This window comes from Daphnia magna, linkage group LG4 (genome assembly GCF_020631705.1).
Source record: "Daphnia magna isolate NIES linkage group LG4, ASM2063170v1.1, whole genome shotgun sequence".
Lineage (NCBI taxonomy): Eukaryota > Metazoa > Arthropoda > Branchiopoda > Diplostraca > Daphniidae > Daphnia > Daphnia magna.
This window is the reverse complement of record NC_059185.1, coordinates 493565-513617: the sequence shown is the minus strand read 5'-3', so window position 1 is coordinate 513617 and position 20053 is coordinate 493565. Positions and strand designations below refer to the sequence as shown.

The window sequence follows — 20053 nt, the reverse complement described above, 5'->3', positions numbered from 1 at the left end:
AAAAAACTGCTGCAACTTCAGCTGTTGTTTCCGTGACATTGGTGAGTAGCAGACGATCATTATTTGAATAAAAATAGTCAGTCAGACAAATGGCAGCGCGACACACGTGGAAATCTTATTTACTTTGGTGTGCAAATGAACATGTGTCCTTCAGAATTCCTGTATAAAACTATATATTTTACAAGTTCACTCCTATACTAACCTTGTTTATATTTTCTGTGTAGGAAGTTGAAGCTATTTTAGCAATGTACAAAATTCCACATACATGGATAGAAAAACCAGCAGAAAATGTATGCATAAAAACATTTTAAATAACTTTTGCAAAGTTATTATATTTAAAACTTTAAAATAGCCTTGGATGCTCATTTCCATGCCCAGTGAGGATTGTGCAATAAAGCTTATGAAGAGATCTGTCACAGTTCGGTCCATAATCGAGTTGTGGGCAAGATCAACCACAAAAGAACACCTTGATGACCAACTAAAAATCCTACCTACTGAATTTACATTTTATTTCAAAAAGGAAAACACATTCAAAGTTGTGGTGGATACATTTAATAAAGTAACAAGCCAAGAGGATAAAATAAAAAAAATTGAGGTGGGATTTTTAAAGCTAGTTGTTTTCCTTTTCATGTATATGACAAGTGTGATTATTTCTAGTCTTTTAGTTTTCTGCCTATTCTTGGAACTGCCAATTTGAAAAACCCAAGTGTGACCTATCATTATTATGAATTTTTTGGACTTGATGCAGGACGTATTCCGGAGAATCCGTATGATTACTTTTTTGGCAGATGGGTAATAATAGAAACCTTACTGTATTTTAAAATTTAAGAGTAAAATTTGTCATTTTAATTCATGTAGGTTTCGAATAGCGAAAGATCGGCCGTAGAAAAATATTCCCTTAAGACTAGACACTTCATTGGCAACACTAGCATGGATCCTAAATTATCGATGATTATGGCTAACCTTGCCCAGATTGACGATGGCCATGTAGTTGTTGACCCTTTTGTTGGGACAGGTTTCTTATTCCTATAGTTTCTACATCATACATGCAGTTAATAATCCAACTGTTTCACAGGATCTCTTCTAGTAGCCGCAGCTCATTTCGGTGGTTATGTTTGCGGCACGGATATAGATTATCTCACACTTCACGGGAAGATGAAACCTAGTAGAGCTCATCAAAAAAAACGTCAACCAGATGAGGATATCAAGGGGAACCTCAAGACTTACAATCTCTTCTCGCGCTATTTAGACGTGTTTGTGGGTGACGCATCCAGACCCGTTTGGAGACCGGAATTTCGTTTCGATTCCATAATAACCGATCGTAAAAAAACGCATTCAGTGAATAAGGATTTTAACTAATTCATAACTTGATGTACGTAGCACCCTACGGAATTCGCGAATCGACAGAAAAAGTGGGCAGCAAGAAAATAGCTCCTGTTCCGGAAGAACTAGCTTCACCACATTTCCCTTCAAAAACCCAATATGGTTTAGGCGATATGTACAAAGATCTTCTCAATTTTGCTGCCAACAACCTCAAAGTAAATGGAAGAGTGGTATTTTGGATTCCGATTATAAGGTAGGGCTTCTATCAACTTACTTCTACTAATTTATATTTAAATTTTACTTTTCGCTGTAGAATGGAATACGATCCTGACCTGTTACCAGAACATCCCTGTCTTGAAACGGTAGCCAATAGCGAGCAAATCCTTAATTTGCATTCCAGCCGGCGGTTAATCACTATGCAAAAAACGATGGAACCCAAAGTATATCTTTTTCAATTTTCCAATTTTTGAGAATTGTCAAATTAGATTACATTATATGGCAAACAGGAAGCAGCAGATTCGGCAATAATCCATGATCTGCAGTACACTTTCCGCCACAAGTTCTTTAACACCGGTGAAATTAAAGGGCGTGCGAGAGAAGATGTGCAAGCCGAATATCTCACTAAAAGAAGTAAACGTGGAAATGGAGTAGCAAAATTGCCATGTAATGAGTAAATCAACGAATTTTTAATACGGCGCGCAATACACGTTTGAAGTAAGTAAACTATGCAATGTCTTCTTAATTTTCGTTTCTCAACGAGGCACATCTGCATTCCAAAGAACGCGAAAGTTCGCACGTAAATATCTGTTATTTCATGGCTTATTCTCCGTAATGAAAGAACTTTCGTAGGAATAGACGGGAAGAACACGTGATGCACTAATAAAAACAAGGCCGGCTTGGTAAGACCTGTAGCATTCAACGCGTCAGCCACATGAATGATTTATGCAATGTAAGCTTTTACTCTTATTATATTTCAACCTTATGAAGTTCAAACGATAAATGTGTCAAATTACTAAATAACTTGTGGATTAATTACGGTTTAGACGCATCACAGGAATCCAAAGGAAAAATATTGCGGATCTGGCGCTTTTTCCCTATAAACAGCATGGTCCAGACGCAGGTGCGCCAATACTCTCGGTACGTTTTGATTATATTCTCACTGTTACACTGTTATAGCTATGAAAGTTAAAAGGGCGTTCCCCAAAAGTTCAATACTCTTAAAGGTTAAAAGTCGTGATGTCCTTTTCTGCATTTGACGTCTACCAACAGCTTCCCAGTCCATTTCCGTCAGTTAGAATAACGAAAAGATTTAGTTTTTTTGGCGGCGTGCTCTGGAAAAATGTCTTGTATTCCCGGTCCTTTGTCGGGGTTGGTGAATTTCGCTTCCTCGCGCAATTGCTTTCGTATTTTTGCGAGAGAGATGGTTAGGAGGTCTATGTGAACTTGCCCTCGTATTGCTGTCCACTTTGAAATAAAAGCAATTAATTATTTCGTTAGTTTTTCGTGATTAATTAGACTTTAAAATTTCAGTTTTCCTCTTACTATGTCGGCATCGTTCGAGTTTTTGTGGATCCTGTAGAAAATTTAACTGAAATTGCTCCCCTTTAAAACATGTCCAATGTGAAATTAGCTTCCTTTTCATTAGACAAACTAATCGGGATTTTGTATACCATAAATCGTTGGCTTCTAAGTGATTGAAGGTATAATTGAAAGTATGTATTGAAGGTACTGTTTCATTACCTGTCCTAATTCCCTTGAATCCTCAGGCTCTGAATAATTAATCTAGAAACGCAGGACAATATGCGATTGAATTTCGTCAGTGTTCGTATTAATCTAATTGTAATACCACAATAGAAACAATTCTTTTTTTCGAATCGGAAATCTTGCATCCTCCTTATCTGAGGCGGATGAAGATCAATGTCTTCTCTCTGCAATCGGCGAGGAATCAGACTGAAATAGTGGTCAATTTGCTTCGAGATATTTAGATGACTGCTATAATATTGTATTCGGATAGAATGTTTTTAATTTCCGGTCTTATGTCTGGATTCTCAGATACCATCTTGATAAGCAGCCGTTTCTGCGTGCAAGAAAATTTAATGCCCGATAAAACAAAGTGTATCTCTGTGTGTCTGCTTACTTACAAACTTTGTGCCGTAGATTTCTTCAAATTTAGGTGGGAGCTGGTAAACTTTCAAGTTGGAAATGGCTATCAGTCGCTCGGAAGCGGAACCGAATGGAATCAGCAGTTCGAAGAGGATGATAGCCAGTGCATAGACGTCCACCTTGTGGTTATACGTTTGGCATTTCTCCTGTTCAGGTGCCATGTAAGGCTTGGTGCCAACATAGACCGTGTGATTCATCCGAGAAGTACCCGTTCCTGACCGCGTCTGTCCGTAGTCCACATCGGAGGTTAGTAGAGCCTGTTCCATTGTCATTCCTTTGCTTAGTCCGAAATCGCCAATTTTAATTGACCATTCGGAGTTGAAGAAAATGTTACTTGGCTTTAAATCACGATGAATTATATTCTACAGAATTAATACCAAAAGATGAAAAACCATTGCAGAAAAGAAAATAAACTTTTAATTAGAACCTGATTGTGGAGATAATGCACCGCCTGTAAAATAGATTGAAACATGTTGTTAACGTCCAGTTGAACACGTTGGGAAATCGGAGTCTTCAGCCAATCGGCCAGATTTTCTTTGCGACAAAGCTCCATCTTGATATACAAATACAGGTAAGTTTTATTACTTCTACATTTCAATTCGCTAGTCTCCTGTGATGTTAATCGTTTGTGTTGAAGCCATTCTCTCTGAACCTCGTCATCCCTTCGCGTGGCGCTGCCATCGCTTTTTGCTGACAATGCCAGCTGATTAGACAGAGAAGAGTCGCTGACATTTCCCCAACGCTCGTCCTCCATTTTCATTCGTTTTTCGTAATCGATGCTAATTTCAGCCTCACTAGAAAAATCGTCACTTTGGCTAGACCACGACACGTCAACCTGATCTTGTTTGCTGTTTCTCCGCCATGACGGTGGAAGAGTCTCCCACCAGCCGCAGTAGTACTGGACTATATTGGGATGATGCAATCGTCGCATTTCCTGACCAAAGTCAGTGAACGAGATGTATTAATACGATGCTTAATGAGGCAAAGACGATCACAGAATTGAAATGTAATTCTTACAGTTAACTCCCTCATACTGCTGTATACCAATTCCACATCGTCGTCGTTTGATAGTTTAATGCATTTGATAGCAAAGGTCTCCTTCTCGTTCTTTCTCTTAGCCTTGAATACCCGGCCATAAGCTCCTCCACCTATCAGTTCAAGTATGTCAAACTCGGCTATTGAGATGAAACCTTTCAGAGCCATGAGCAGTCCTCGGAATAGAACCTTGCGTGAATCCCTGGGCAAGAAGGTAAGTGTATCAAATCGTTACGTCCCGATTGTCAGAATGACATGTGCTTTCAACCAGCCATCGTAAGTATTAATTATAACTTGAATTTGTTCGATTAAAGATTGAATGTTCTACTCACTTTTTTTTTGCTGACGAAGAAAAGGTACAGATGCTCACACTCACTGGTTGTTAAGCACTGACTTTTTCCTTTAACTCCTTGAGAGTTCATTATCACTTTGATATTATCTTTCTGATGCAATGAAGTTATCTGAGCGCGCTAAACCGAACGTACGAGGTTATTAGCAACTGAAACCGACCGACGCAATTTGCACATCGGACTAGGGTCATAACATGGAGACCATTCCAACACTTCACAATCAAAATTGTGATTATTACGCATTAACTCAGAGTTATACAGCGATTTTGTAGAATGATAGTGAGTGATTACATTGGTTTGAATCGTGAAGAAGATATAATAAAGTATATATTTAAATAAAAGTTATGTACGCATTTTTTCTTTCAGTGAAATTTATGAGCGATTATTTGTAACTCGAATGTTGATTATTCAGCTACTATTATTAATTTGATTAGTGAAAAAGGGTTTCAACCACTCTGAACACGCCGACTTCCTTCCAGTACTTCACGAGGAAGTACCGGAAACGGTCCTCAATGGCCGTGAGTAGATACTACCGAAGTAGTTACACTCACGACCTGCTTCACGCTCAGAAGCCAGCGTCGTTACTCGTCATCGTGGATTGAAAGGAGACATGTTTCTGGTGGGAAACAAGTCAAGATATACTACAGAAATGATCCTGTGAAGTATGATCTTAATGATACATTGGTTTCAAACCCCTATTTATTCTTTTTAAAATCCAAACTAGCGATGGCGTTTTCACCAGTGTAAAAATATTGACAACCACTCTTTCAATTTCGTTATTTACATTTGTTTGTTTATATTTTGTAAGTTTTTGGATTGGCAAGTAGTGTTCATTAAACGGAACTAGAAATTTTTATCAAAATCAGTTTTTAGGGTGATTTTGTCTTATAAATAATAACATCTGCAGCTTGTATCAACGTTAGTGAATTAAGGCCGTCCTTGAATAATGACAACAGTGATCATATTTGCCGTTAGGTGGCGTCACACTAGAATAATAAAGAGCGAGTGGAGCAACCAACTTTAAAAAATGTCAACGAACAACAGAATAAAGTTGGTTAAACTTTACTTTAAACGAAATTTAAATTGAATATCACTTTGAGTGCGTACCGAGAAAGTCTGAGTTACTGAATCTACGACGTGTGAACCATGTATCTTCCAGTAGGTAAGTCCAACATTCAGTTGTCATGACACTTCCTGTGAATGTGATGATTGTCAATTTTCTTTTTATCCACAAACAAGTTTGTGTTTAGTTTAAATTGTCAAATCAACTTTTAGACGTTTCGTGGGGAAATCTATAGATTTCATCTTATGTCATAGTATTTGTATTTGAATGATATCAAGTTTATATTTGTCATTGTTTAGTTGTGGCTTATTCACAAAACTTGTTTACTCATCATAAGTTCAGATGGCCATTCATTTACATGATTCATTGACAAACACTGCCTAAGTCCTTTGATAAGCAGCGATAAAGAAGGGAACATTACCAAAGGTTTTGCGCCGTGATTCAGTTACCTATTTTTACTTTTTAAATTGAACAGAATGACTCTTCAAAACGATAGCTTTTAAAGCACCACAAAGCTGTTGTACAGTCCTGTAGAAAGCAACTTCAACCTCGATTTCCATGCAAATAAAATGCGTAATGATAGAATGTCACGCATTTCGAAAACATTTTATTACAAGGACACCGTTTCTACCGCGTATTGTAAAAGCAATCAATAGATTGCAGTTAACCTTTCAGTTTTCAACAAAACCTATGTGTATATGTTAAACGGCCCATATCTTTACAATCTGTGTTTGCGAGTGTAGGACTCATTATGCAGCGTTCTTAAACTAAATGTGTTTTTTTAGAAAGTGGCTTTTATGCGCAAGTGATTCTCTTTGTGTGTGTGTTTTTTTGCTCTTTTAAGGTGAAACGTGACACCTCATTCGGCGGGAGAATACGAGACCGTTTAATACCCTATTACAATTCATACGCGCATAACGAGAAAAGAAGCCCCCAAAAACAGTCCAATGATTTACCGCATTTAAATTGCGTGCAAAAATCCATTTGGCTGTTTGCCGAAGCGTGATTGCTCCGACAGGATGAATCCACTTGAACGCACATGTGCATTTTTAGCACGCTGTTCAAGGAAAAAGAAAAAGATGAGTAAGAAGAGAGAAAGTATGTTTTGTTGATTGAGAAAAACAAAAATTCTAAGGAAGTCTGGATGGGAAAACCTGTCATGGTTGTATGGCAATGTCTCAATAAGGTAATCAGCCATATTTGGGGAGGTGGATATAGTTTTTGCTTTTCCGGTTAAACATTATTATTTTTTAAATCGTCGGTTATCCCGTTTTGTCCGAAAATGTATAAGAAACCTCGTTCTGCATATGCAAATTCGATTGAGATTGGCTCCGTGATGAGTCGTCTGGTCTGTCTGCTGACAAACGTAAAATATGATCCGCGGATTAAATGGCGACAGGGCCGAATAAAAGCCTCCATTTATAGACACTACCGCTGGTACACGTAAACTTAAAAAAAAAACAAAAATAAAATGTATGGATTGAGTTGATATCATCAAAGCGAGAGAATAATGCGAGTCTCGTATATTTTCTTTTAAATAGCCTCTCAAAAAATGATGATGATCAAGGTTGCAATGTATTATACCGTCTTTCTTTGGCCATACATCTATACGTAAGACTAAATCCTTTGTCGGCCATCGTGAAGCCCTCGAGTCATGTGTGCGTATGCGGACCTTTTTCATACATTTATACACGTCCTAGCGATCTCGCAAGAGTTTCGAAGAAGAAGAAGAAAAGAGATACACAATTTGTTGTTTTTTGCTAACCATAAATTCGACTTTTTTCTTCTTTTTCAAATGACTCTAACCGAAAATTCCCACGGCTAGTAGCGATGCATAGAGTAGTTGTTAAATAATAAGAGCAGCTTGCCACTTGCTGGAAAACTAGTAAATAAAATAGCCCGAAGCCAATTGATTCAGTCCAACCAGCGGAGGGAATTGCGGATATTATCAGGCCAGTAGATTCGTGTTGTCGCCGACCTTATTACGTACTTGTTTCTGTTTTTTTTTCTTCTTTTTATTACTATATTATAAAGCCACACATTTTTTTTTGCCCTTGAAATAATTACGAGCTGCGATTTAGCGCGGAACTTGGACCGGCTCTAATTCCGACAGTTTTTTTCTCGTTAATGAACTTGCTGTAATATGAAAAACGCAAAGGGGGGTCTCGTATATACAACAACTGACGATTCCAAACGGAATAACCAAAACGGACTGCGTTAAATGTAAGGAAAAGTTTTTCTTTATTGTTCATACTGCAAACACTTTGTTGGCCTTAAATAAGGTCACGAATATCCGTTTTTTTTTCTTCTTTTAATTATAATTTTTCCCGTTAAAATTCTTAATTAAAGGGGGGAAAAAATTAAGAAATAAATAGATCGTAACCAAATAGATTGTATTTTTTAATTTGTTGTTGTTGTTTTGAAGGGGGGGAACATTACACCCCGAGTATGTAATCAAAATAAATGCCAGATGGGTCATACGTGTGCGTATACAACACACGGGGGGGGAGAACGAAAATCATCTAATCCTAGACATTTAGTCATTAAGCTTACACAAAATGTTAATCATTTGTTTTCGTACAATGAAGGTTAATAATTTTATTAAAGTACGATGGTTTCTTTAAACCATTCATTTTTTTTTTTTTTTAATTTTAATTTTGTTTTTTTTCACCTATTATTATAATCGCTAAGAATTTTGGGGGAAAGTTGCAAATAGAGGAAGACTGACAAAAGCTCTTCCGCCGGATGCGCCCGCGAGATTATAAAACCGTGACTATTTACGAGAGATAGAAAAAAAAAAAAAGAGGGGATAATATTTACAAGTCTTGTTTTCGTTGATAGCTGTGATTAGGATATGTTAAAGTAAAAACACACAGCAGTATTTCGACTATATTATTTTTGCATAGGGCCCTACTAAAGGGTGAAAAACAAAACAAAAAAAAAACAGCCCTAATCAAAATGTGTTGGTCAATTTTTCACGATTATTTTGGCAACTTGATCGACATGGTTTAGGGCCTTATATTTTCCAATTAAAGAAATTACCGCAACTGTTTGTGTGTTTGATCCTAGCGTTTTTTTTGTAGTACTCAAAGAAGACTCGACAAAGAAAATTGTGTTTGGTTATTTCGGAAGGAGGAAGTTAAATGAACCCATGGGGGAAAAAGAAGAAAAAAAAATGAAATTCTTTTGTACAAAAAAAAGAAAATGTTTCTTCTTTTAGTAACGTCCGTGATTGGTGTTGTTGCTGTGATGATGGTAGCGTTGTTGGTGCGGTTGACCATCGCCACCGCTGTAAGAATCGCTCTCATCAGCATAGGGATACTGTTCCTCTTCGGGTATGGGAGTTTTGACGGTCGTTTCGTGAACACGGCCGTGAGATTCGGGCAGGTAAATGGTCTTGCGCCTTAACATTAAATCAATTAAGCACATAAGGTGATATTTTTAGAACATGAAAGTAGCTTCTTCTTTTTTTTTTTAATACCAGTGGTGCGTCCAATAGAGTTCGCTGTTGGGCGGTAGAGGAGCGTCAGGTGATCCTTCACGACACATCCAAGCGCAAAAGACAAGGCCGATGATCAGGCTGACGAAGCCAAACACCAACATAAACACTCCCAAATACCTACAATGTAAGAAAATAAAGTGATGAAGAAAAAAATCGTTCGATAATGACTCCCACCAATAATCATTAGGGCAGAGTCAAGGCGCAAGTTTAATGTTTACAGGTCAAAGAAATTTAAGCGTTTTTTTTTTATGGTTCCCTTCACACAAAACTCGTAAAAATATTTACGTTTAAACTGCTTGATTGCTCATCTTATCGGTGTTTTACAATCTCTGCCTTTTCCCTTTAAAAAACAAAAACCTTTCCAACTTGATTGGAAAGAACCACGAAATGGCCATTAAAAAAAATGTTTTTTTCTAAAAGTTTCACAATTTTTTTTTAGCTGCGACATTTTACGAAGGTCGCATTTGGTAAAGAAAATGATTGCGATAAATACCAAACGAAGGGCGGATCGTTGAGCTGCAGGACGATAACGAAACCGAGACAGACGAGCAAAAGGCCAAGGTTGAACAGTAACATAAGGCAGCAACAACTGCGAGTATTGGGGCACATTGGGTGTGGCGCCCTGGACGACTCGATCACGATGCCACCCCGTTTGGACGTCTTGGAACGAAGAGTAGCATCCTCTGTGTAGGGCGGGGCCGTCCTGTACGTCCTGTACGATCCCTGACTGTGTTTTCCAGGTCATTAAAATACGTGACATGAATTGGGGTGAATAAAAAGAAAATAGAATTGGGAATGGCGCTGTTCAGACCTGAGTTCCGAGGTAGGCATCCGAGTGAGGAATTCCGGTTGTGGGATGTAGATCTCGGGCACTTCGTGATCAATAGACGTGGTCGATCTATTGTTCTCATCGTGCTGGCCGTAACGATAGCGCTCTTCCCGACGTTCTTCGTCCATCGACAGGGAACCACTTCCCAGACTGGGCGATCTGCCAAACAGCAAAAAGAAGAACATTTGTTTCGATTTTCTTGTTGATGTTTCCATATATTTTTTTTTGTTTTTTGCTTTTAATAACACGTTCTTCTCTTCTTGTTTTTCTTTGTTGATACAAGAGTTCAATAGCCCTTGATGGAACAAAGAAAATAAGTGTTTTTTCGTAGGGGAATAAAAAAAGATGGACTGCCCTGAGGGCCACTGGACAGACACACTAAGAGTCGGCGACCGCAAGTTTCCGACTGTCCGTTAGCCCTTCTGTTCCAGCACGTATTTTTTTTTTTGTTTACTATTAAAATTTATTTTTTTCAAGTGGCGTGCGAAACAGTTGACCACACACACTCCCTAGATTCCCATCTATTAATTGAGAATACGTTGAACCTGTCGTAAATTTTGCCTGTCCTTCCCTAACATGTGAGTTTCCTGTATCCGATCGACACACAACATTTTTCTTCTTCAGTTCCCATCCGCTTTTTTTTTTCGGGTGTTAGTTCTGGTCTTCAGAAGAAAAAGAAGAAAACAAAACAAGACAACAAACACGAAACAAGCTCATCTCCGGGTTCAACGCTTTGTGTTCCAGCGGCTGGTTTGTTTGGTAATGAGAATCTAGTAGCCCCCAAAACAGCGTCTAAAAAAAATTGTCTTGTCCTCTTATATTCATTTGTCTTTTTTTTTTCTTTTTCAGTTATGCACGTTATAAAAGAGAAAGGTAAGATATGCCGCGGGGGCCGGCATTGCGCAAAAATGAAATGATGTCGCCGCAGTCACAAACGACATTTCTAAACCCCTGTTGTCGTTCTTCCCGAAGAGCAAAGAATTTGTATTATGTGTGACCCCGGCCCTCCCTCCTCTTAACTGAGTGTGTGTGTGTGTGTATAACTCGTCCGTGTGTTGACTTTATAACGGTTTCTTTTGGGGTCTGTTTTCCCAAGTGAAATTTGGATTGAAATAATAAGAAGACGTGCATGATTTTTCGCCGACCTTAATTTCTGTTGTTTTTTTGTTTTTTTTTCGTAAATTCTAGTTGACCTTAATTGAAGAACAAACGCGAGCTTCGTGGTAATAATGTATAGGGGGTGGCATGAATATATAGTACCTCTGATAAGTCTGGATGGCGTCATTGGCCACCAAGAAATCTGGATTGCTGCGCTCGCCTCCGCTGCGATCTGAAAGCTCGCGCGACGAGATTTGATGATGTCGATGGATGTGATGCGGCTGATGGATGAAACTCTCCTCGTCCGTGCTGGAAAATCCGGGGTTCGTTTGAGCCATCATCATCCTAGTTGTCCCGTCGAATGCGAGATGACTTTCGGCGCTGCTGTCGCTTGTGGTTGCCGTGTCTTTGACACCGGCCCGGACACCCCTTCCGGCTCGACCGCTTTTGCTCCGTTCCGGCCGCTGGGGATAAAGAGTCGACTCATCGGCCGAACCTTCTGTTCCTCCTCCACCTCTTTGGATGGTGTAATCTCGATACGCCGACTCGTAACGGTTCATTTCTTAATCTTTTCTGTCTGCCCTGTAGCGAAATAAATTCAAATGAATAGCTGAACATTTTGGTTTTGAAATTTAAAGAAATTAGTTTCAATTCAATCATTGTAATGGAGGTTGTTTTTTTTTTCCAAACACGTTCGCTTATCATGCGCACTTGTGTGTTGTTTAACCTGACCACTTTCTCTTCAAACAGAATGCAGCACAACCGAAAAAAGTGTTGGTGGCCTCAATTCCATTGGAGGTCCTCTCGGTTTGTTATAGCAAATAAATAAGAAAATTCATAGAAGAAAACGCGCGTCAGAGCGGGAAATCGCCAGAAGAGAAACTATGAATGCCTTTAAAGAAGGAGAAAGGAAAAATAGTGAAAGTGGCATAGCCCATCATTTACTACACCCAAAAGGAGAAGAAGAAGAAGAAGGTCTGCCTCTTTTTGGTAACTCGTCACATGGAACTTCAAAACCAACACGATCGGGTTTTTTCTCTTTCTCTTCAAATGCGGAGAGAAAATCGAGGAATGTCCCTGGCTTAAGTTTCCATGTTTAATCTCCTCCCCAAATAACACACAGTCAATAATCCTCTTCTTGTTGTTTAGATAGAAGATAGACGCGCTTTGTGCACACCGAGTTTTGATAGAAATCGAGTGAAAGTTACGGTCCTTTTTCTTTTCTTTTTTTTTTTGACTATGCAGCTTCCCCGCTAGCCTTTTAGGGTTTTTTTTTTTCCTTTTTATGGAAATGAATAAAAATAAAAGTTTCGAATAAAGAATGAAAAAGGAAGAACCTTCATCTTCAAAGCCATTTGAACGTGTAGGATTTAATTCAATCCAAGGACAAATGACTGAATTTGCTGTTGTTGGGTGAGGGTGGAGAACGAATGAATTCTTCAGAAAAGAAAAAAAAAAGGATTGGTCAATTGATTGATTTCCAGTTAGCAATCACACGATCCTATTGCTCAAGTAACAGGGGGAAAAAAACAAAAAATTTGAATACGCAATTTTAGCTTGTGAAAGATTGCGGCTTTTCTGAGGGGTTTCTCAAGAATTACATTTGTAACTATTCCCTTCTAGACTGATGAATAGCAATAAGCAAACACGTAAGATATTTTTAGACCAAAAAAAAAACCCTCGCCCTTTTCTTTCGTTTCTTACCTTTAAGAGAGCGTGACGGGAGTGTTCAAGGTTTTTTATTTTTCTAGCCTCTTGTTATTTTTCCTTTTTTCCGTTCTGGAAAAACAAAAAAAAATGACAAAGGTGGCGCCGCTGAGTCACTTTAGATGAAAACACCACGAAAAACCCACACGCAATACACACAATGGCACTCTTTGGACGATGGGTCAAACAATACAAGAATGAAATCAGCTCCAAGTTAATGAAGGAGACAACAACAAAATGTCGGATGACAAGCCTCTTTTTCACTAAATAAAAAACAAACTGTCGAATAGTAAGAGAAAATATTAAAACTTATGTGTTAGTCCAAGCCAGTCGGCTGTCGGTTCGAGACTGGTGAAATTTGACTGGTGACTGCCTTGAGTCTTATTCTACAGCCTTGGCTTGTTTCTTCTTCTCCAGAGTCTCTCACCTGTTGGCTCTCTCTCTCTCTCTAGTCAAGTGTGTTCGTGCTGTATACACAATTCCCCCCCACCAACCACCGCCCCAACAAAAGGTGTGCATCCATTTCCTTTTTAAGGGTAGGCGGAGTCGAGGGACTGCAAGGTATTGCCAGAGGGCTATCCACCCGAAGAATTCCCCTCCTTCTCTTTTTTACGTATTGCTTTTTTTTTTCAACAGTAGATACCTTTTTTTGGTGGGGAGTTGTGAATTTTGTGTTGTTGTTATTATTCAAAGTGGTAAGTAATGCCTACGATCCCAGGTGGTTGAGCCTCGGGCTGCCTTACCCTTCACAACTATAATGTGAATGCCTTGTGTGTTACAAACGACTTCGTTCCATAATATTAATTCTCGTTTCTGGAGAAGAAAAAAAACAAGCATCCGAAAATTGTGTGATGAATGTGATGTCCAACTATTTTCAGTAATCTGATTTGTCATCTTTTTCTTTCAAAACGTGTAGTTTTGTATCTTGATGATGTATTCATGGACGTATCGACCGAGGGTAACGGCGATGCCAAATCAATGGGGAGGCCAATTCGTACGAGTTTACGAGATACATCAACTTCAGCAGATAAGATAAGCCTGGAGTTAACAACAAATAATACATGGCCAAAAGAACTTTGATTTTCAAACCAGCAGAATTTAGATACCGGTCGATTTTCATTCCATCATCGTTAAAATCGTGACTCAAGTGTCGAGATATTGGCAACAAAACGATTATTTCTGATTGTTCTTGTTTCGCCAGACGACGAGAACCGTTTCAAATCTAAAACTAGTCGTCGTTTGTAAAAGTCGTGATTACGTGCATTTTCACGATTCCTTGAACTGTGCAGTCATGAAATACCTGAAATTAGACAACGCCAGCTGACATTATATTTCTTATCTTGTATGTAATTTTCTGCATAGTCTTATGCCAATGTGTCATATTGATGACACATTTTGCATAATTTGTGGGCTGGAACCGCCACACGGTCACAGCTATTGTTACTGTCGTAAATCTCATAATGTTAGTCGTGTAGCAAGCTTAGGCTAGTCGACTGAAAAACGTTGACCTTTTCTTGAGGGAACGTGATCTACGAGTGCTAGTTATTTGTTGGGCATAATTTTTATCTCATTCCACTTTTTGTTTTGTTAAATTGCCTAAACTTGCCGTTGCGATAACGACCCGCGGGGCGATTCTCAGACAGATACTGCTTCCAGCCACTTTTGTTGAAACAAACAAGTGAGTACAAAAAGGAAAACCCTGTGACTTTTAAACGTTCAAGATCAGCCAGACCTGCCGGTGTTTTTAAAAAGAGAGAGAGTGGGTTTCCAAAAACTAACGTCAGAGGAACGCCCTCTTTGGTGCGTTGCTTTGGTACTCAAGCAGCCGCCACCAAATAATACCTTGTCAAAACAAACACGTGTGTGTTGCGTAGTGTCAAGTTAAGTGTGTTCGCTTTCTATAGCCTGGCGTTGTATTTAATAACGTTAAGGAAACTTACATTTAAACCTAGTCTTAGCTCCCAGCTACTACCGTTAAATGTCGTTGCTGCAGGGTTACAAACTGGTTATTTTATGATCATTCAGACCTAGAAGGTCTTAGTTGAAATCTTTGTGTACGTGGCGTGCTCTTGAAGAAGCCTCGTCAAGAAATGCTTCGGCAGGTTTCCCTCCAGTGCACACGTAAACAATTTTTCATCAAAGACGAACGAAGTGAATACGAATAGTCGACATGGCGGAGAACGAAGCTCCAGACACGAAACGTGGCAGATCTTATCCAGAAATCATCAAACAGTTTAATTCCTTAAATGCAAAAATCCTGGCTGTTGTTCTTGTTGGCTGTTTGGTTGGCTATCACGGAATACTGCGATTTAAAGATGGTAATTTTTAAATTGCTTGATTGTTTTTTGTTTTTTTTCCTGGTTGTTGACTCGTTTCTTCACTTACCAAATCACTTTTTCTATCTGCTCGGCATGATGCTTCAGGTTCAGATACGTGCCAGGGGTTGTTGACAAAAGGAAGATACCAAGGAAACAACCTCTGGCAACCTTATGGCTGCATGATTCACTCTCTATCTCGCATGTAACTTAAAGTTTTTTTTGAAAATTGCTCTTTTCCATCCAAAGTTCAAACCTGTTTTTCAAATTTTTTCACACAGAGATGCAAATAATTGCCTCAGGAAAACCCGTTTCCAAACAGGAGAGGACAGCCATTGGGCATTTATTGGTGATTCTAGAATCCGACAGCTGTATTTTGAAATCTTGAAGCTAGTGGACCCAGAGGCTGAGCCTTCTGTTATCGTCAAAGACATTTATGGGAATAACTTGGATCAACTACTGATTGATGTGCCATTCAGAGTCTCAGCTATTGCTACTGAACAAACGAACGTGTATTCCAGGCCTCTAGAAAAGGCACACAGCAGTCTCACCTACAACAATTCGGAACTTTCGTTTCGAATGACTTTCTTCTGGCGACCAATCTTCAATCAAAGCGCCGTCGACTTGATTCACCAATTAGGTCTCAGCAAATCAGTCCCCAACGTAGTCATTGCAGGCAGTGGCGCTTGGGATATCAAACTTTCCAACGGATCTGACGCTGTTCTCGACGTTTATGAAAGCAATCTCGAGCAAGTTGCAAAAGTGAGAAAATCGGTTTCACTACTAGAAAGCAAAAACTACTACCGAGAATTTCCTAACACATGTTTTCCTCGATTCGTCCTTGACTTAGGCAGCCAACAACTGGCCCAATAGAAATTCCAAATTGCTTTGGAAGCTACAGGACCCTGTCGACAGCAGCAAGTTGTCGGAACAGCGCCAAGTAATCAGCAATGACCTGATCGATGAATACAACGAAATCGCTCTTCGGGTATACATTTTAATATTCAATGCATCGACAGAGCCCCTGATCAGAAAACAATCGCGGGCGTTACGTGTGTGTGGTCATAATGAATGATGAGCTTTCGATTTACCCAAAAAAATGTAGGTTTTCCAACATTCGCGGTTCCAAATATGGAAAAGTGCTCGACTGGTCACGGAAGGCATGGTCACGGCTGATGACGGGCTACATTTGAATGCCGTTACTCTCAAACATCACGTCCAGGTTGGGAAGAATGAAAAAAACAAAACAATTTTAAATAATTGCTGATCGTGTGGAATTGGGAATGACTGTGTCTAATCTTCTTTCATCCTTGCCAAGATGCTAATGAACATGTACTGCAACGAACGAATGGGTTTCGACGATGGCACGTGCTGCCGCTCGGCAGAATCTGCTACCACTCTTCAGGTCGTCACTTTCACCATCTTACTTGTGTGGTAATCGACCCATTGCGTGACTCTTCCAATTGCCAGCAAACATTTCGTGTGAAAGATAAACAACTTTTCTTTATTATTTTTTTGTTTTCAATTTCAATAACAGTTTGACTATCTCTTCAACTTGGATGGCTTATCGAAGTTTTGATTTGCGTCTCAAGCAGCGTAGACAATCGTACAGATCGATCGAAAACTTAATGGAAGCCGACGAGACCGAGGAAATAGTTAAAGATGTCATGGCCAACGGCCATGCCGTTCAAGCGGATTCTCTCGGATTGGACGACAAAACTTCAACTCGCAAAGCGGCCGTCAAGGACGTGGAATCTAATAGCCGCATAGTTGTTACCGCATTGGGAAAACTTGGTCTTATCATGGCTTACTTCTACCTGTGCGATAGGTAGGTGGAATTTTAGTTCCTTTTTCTAAAAACGCTGCTTGATCGATCAAAAGTCTTTTTCAAAAATAAAAGATCAGGCCAAGAAGTGCAAGGGTCAATTAATAAGCGATTACGGTTGAAACTTTCTCATGTAGCGTGAATATGATTGATTCAGTTTCTCCGTGTTTTTTTTTTTTTGTCCATGCAGAACCACTTTCTTTATGAAAGAGAACAAATATTATTCGCATTTGAATTTCTGGGTACCCATCGGCTACGTCTTTGCTTTAGGCTTCTTCTTCCACGAGGAGAGTCGTTCCACTAAAGTTCTCCATCGAGATCAAACGGACGAATGGAAAGGTTAACAGACTGAGGCTAATAGATTCAATGTTTTCGTATGAAAAACAGGAATAAAAAAAAAAAAAATAAATCTCTTGACAGGTTGGATGCAGTTGGTGATATTGATCTATCACATGACGGGAGCCAGTCAGGTTATCCCTCTCTATATGCAAATGAGGGTCTTGGTATCGAGTTATCTCTTTCTCACCGGTTTCGGCCATCTGTCTTTTTTCTGGAATGGTGGCAGTGCCAGTTTTCCTCGTCTCTTTCAGGTAACTAAAATCATAACTTGATCAATCCGCACATATCGAAATTGGACGTCCTTAATTGTTTTTTTTTTTTAAAGGTTCTATTTCGGATGAATCTGATGACAGTGGTGATATGTCTGTGCATGAATCGGCCCTATCAATCGTATTATTTTGTGCCATTGGTCTCTTTCTGGTACCTAGTTGTTTACATCGTTCTAGCCCTTCCACCGAAAGTCAGTTCGGCTATTTGCGAAGCGAACCCCGTTGCGTACCTCTACATCATTATCAAATTGTGTTCTTTGTTGGCGGCCATCACCATTCTCTACATGTCGGAGGTTATTAATCATTTTCTGTTCAAAGTTTCTTTTGTTATTTTGCCTTTGTGTCTGAGGCGGGGAATTTTTAAAAATTATTATTATTTTTTTCCTACTTTGTTCCAGGTTTTCTTTCAAGCCATTTTTCTTGTTCGTCCGTGGAAAGCGTTGTTTGTCACCAGCAATGACGAGATTCACGAATGGTGGTTCCGCTGGTCGCTGGATCGATACAGGTCTGGATGCATATCGATTAGCCGTCGTCTATTCTTGAATGATGATCACCTAACCTGTGTGTGTTCCCCCGTCTTATTTTTCATCCCTTGTGTTTAGCATTTGTTACGGGATGATCTTCGGGCTGTTGTACCTTAACGCACAAAAGTTTGGGCTCATCGACGACAGCGCACGTCATCACCTGTTGAGCCGGACGAGAATCCGCTTTTTAGTTGTTGTTGCCGCTCTGTTGGGATTGGGCGGTTACACGGCATTCACAATCACCTGTCACAGCAAACCAAAGTGCAACGAAGTCCATTCCTATTTAGCATTTTTACCTGTACGGATTTTTTGATTTTATTTTTTAAAATTCGATTTCCCTTTTTGTGGCATTGAAAATTGGAAATTATTTTTACAGATCGTCAGCTTTATTGTGTTACGCAACGTTTTCGGACCTTTACGTGTCCGTTACTCATCCTTCTTCGCCTGGTTTGGAAAAATTTCACTCGAATTATTTATCGGTACGTCCTACTGTCCAATTCTTTTGAATCGAATTTTTCATTTTTGTGTGACGATGGATCGAAAATAACTCGAATGATTCTCTCGGGAATGGTGTCGCTTGCTCTCCGCCCACATCAGGTCAGTATCACGTCTGGCTTGCAGCTGACACGCACGGCGTTTTGGTTCTCATTCCCAACTATCCAGTTCTGAACGTGATGGTCACCACGTACATCTTGGTCTGCGTAGCGCACGAAGTACACACCATCACGGGCCAGCTCGTGCCGCTGGCCGTGCCGGCCGACTGGAAGAAAACGCTGCGCAATGTCATTCTATTTTTCCTGGCTCTCGTTCCGATTGCTATCCACGACGGAATGTTCTGATTCCGTGGTATCCTCCACCGCTAACCAATCTCTCCTCCCCCACTTTTTTGTTGTTGTATTTTTTTAGATCCTTTTGTCCCTCTTTCTTCGACAATTGATGAGGACATTTAAGCAGCTCCCGTGAGAATCATTACGCATGCAAGACATGCCGCGCAACGGTAACGGGTTGGTGGGGTTTGAAAAAATTCATTTCTTCAAAGTTGTTTTGCTGTTTGGGTTGTTTGTACAGGAGAAATGTGTCAAACGAATGCAGCCACAGGGGGGAGGAGAATTTGTTTGCGCTAAATTTGATTTGTCCCTTTAGGAAATAAGGACGAAAATGAGTATATAGGGTTCCCTTTGTTTGGTAATGAGAGGAAAATATTCAAAATATGAGTTTAAATATTCCCCTCACATGCGGTGTTATTCAACATACGCCTTTGTATGTCCCCTGCATGCTAGGAAAAGAAGAGGGGGTTTATTATTTTTGGGTTGCGTTTAGTGCGTGTCTGCGCACCGTGCGGGTTTTGCGTCTGTGTTTGAACGCGCACTTTGCTGATTGGAAAGAAGACATGCCCATAAATTATGTACGGAAAGAACCAAAGGAAAAGGACTTAAGAAACTACTTAAAAACACAAAACCGTCCCCCCTGTTATATTATTGAGTCTTTTAATTCATTTTTCAACTGAAAATCCCTTTAAACAAAGACTGTACCTCGTGATCGTTAACCCGTGCATCTTTAGATGATGATCGCCAATGTCTTTCCCCTCCATGTTTTGAAAATCGTTCCCGGTTATAATGGACTTGCAGCTGTCACACGCACTAACAAATATAATGAAAATAAGTTTTTTTCTAAAAAAAAAATAATAATAATTGGCACAACTGATTTTTTT

The 20053-nt window shown here is 39.6% G+C and overlaps 3 protein-coding genes, 1 long non-coding RNA gene and 1 other non-coding gene across 11 annotated transcripts; 3 read left to right on the top strand and 2 right to left on the bottom strand.

The window, feature by feature from the left end:
- Positions 1 to 14: 14 nt before the first annotated feature.
- Positions 15 to 4582, top strand: LOC116921576 (tRNA (guanine(10)-N2)-methyltransferase homolog). Of its 4 annotated transcripts, none has more exons than XR_006645532.1 (12): positions 15 to 161; positions 225 to 290; positions 353 to 595; positions 658 to 792; positions 859 to 1015; positions 1076 to 1321; positions 1381 to 1576; positions 1637 to 1763; positions 1830 to 2037; positions 2173 to 2272; positions 2378 to 4057; positions 4124 to 4582. XR_006645532.1 is itself a non-coding variant. In XM_045172345.1 (9 exons), the coding sequence occupies exons 1-9, from the start codon at positions 90 to 92 to the stop codon at positions 1995 to 1997; spliced, it is 1410 nt and encodes a 469-aa protein (XP_045028280.1). In that variant the 5' UTR covers positions 15 to 89; the 3' UTR covers positions 1998 to 2046. The 4 variants fall into 4 exon arrangements, 1 of the variants encoding a protein (XP_045028280.1); XR_006645531.1 differs by having other exon boundaries at positions 2367 to 4057; XR_006645530.1 differs by having other exon boundaries at positions 2173 to 4057.
- Positions 3259 to 4967, bottom strand: LOC116921567 (eukaryotic translation initiation factor 2-alpha kinase). 2 transcript variants are annotated; one of them, XM_032927911.2, is made up of 5 exons: positions 4855 to 4965; positions 4504 to 4723; positions 3914 to 4420; positions 3465 to 3848; positions 3259 to 3400 (listed from the first exon to the last, which is right to left on the bottom strand). In XM_032927911.2, the coding sequence occupies exons 1-5, from the start codon at positions 4941 to 4943 to the stop codon at positions 3305 to 3307; spliced, it is 1296 nt and encodes a 431-aa protein (XP_032783802.2). In that variant the 5' UTR covers positions 4944 to 4965; the 3' UTR covers positions 3259 to 3304. The 2 variants fall into 2 exon arrangements, with proteins under 2 accessions (XP_032783802.2, XP_045028281.1); XM_045172346.1 differs by having other exon boundaries at positions 3261 to 3400; positions 3461 to 3848; positions 4855 to 4967.
- A 353-nt stretch (positions 4968 to 5320) lies between these two features.
- On the bottom strand, positions 5321 to 5543 carry LOC116922203. Its single transcript, XR_004393925.1, has one exon. It is a non-coding gene; the product is annotated as a small nucleolar RNA U3 (small nucleolar RNA).
- Positions 5544 to 5850: 307 nt separating this feature from the next.
- On the top strand, positions 5851 to 11978 carry LOC116921621. Of its 3 annotated transcripts, XR_004393465.2 has the most exons (3): positions 5851 to 6033; positions 6410 to 11024; positions 11115 to 11978. It is a non-coding gene; the product is annotated as an uncharacterized LOC116921621 (long non-coding RNA). The 3 variants fall into 3 exon arrangements; XR_006645544.1 differs by having other exon boundaries at positions 6779 to 11978; XR_006645543.1 differs by having other exon boundaries at positions 6410 to 11978.
- Positions 11979 to 14646: 2668 nt separating this feature from the next.
- On the top strand, positions 14647 to 20033 carry LOC116921559 (N-acetylneuraminate 9-O-acetyltransferase). Its single transcript, XM_032927892.2, has 14 exons — positions 14647 to 15388; positions 15494 to 15590; positions 15667 to 16147; positions 16236 to 16373; positions 16491 to 16607; positions 16704 to 16819; positions 16923 to 17213; positions 17401 to 17549; positions 17631 to 17800; positions 17875 to 18111; positions 18217 to 18323; positions 18421 to 18640; positions 18719 to 18821; positions 18940 to 20033. The coding sequence occupies exons 1-14, from the start codon at positions 15241 to 15243 to the stop codon at positions 19179 to 19181; spliced, it is 2616 nt and encodes an 871-aa protein (XP_032783783.2). The 5' UTR covers positions 14647 to 15240; the 3' UTR covers positions 19182 to 20033.
- Positions 20034 to 20053: the final 20 nt, after the last annotated feature.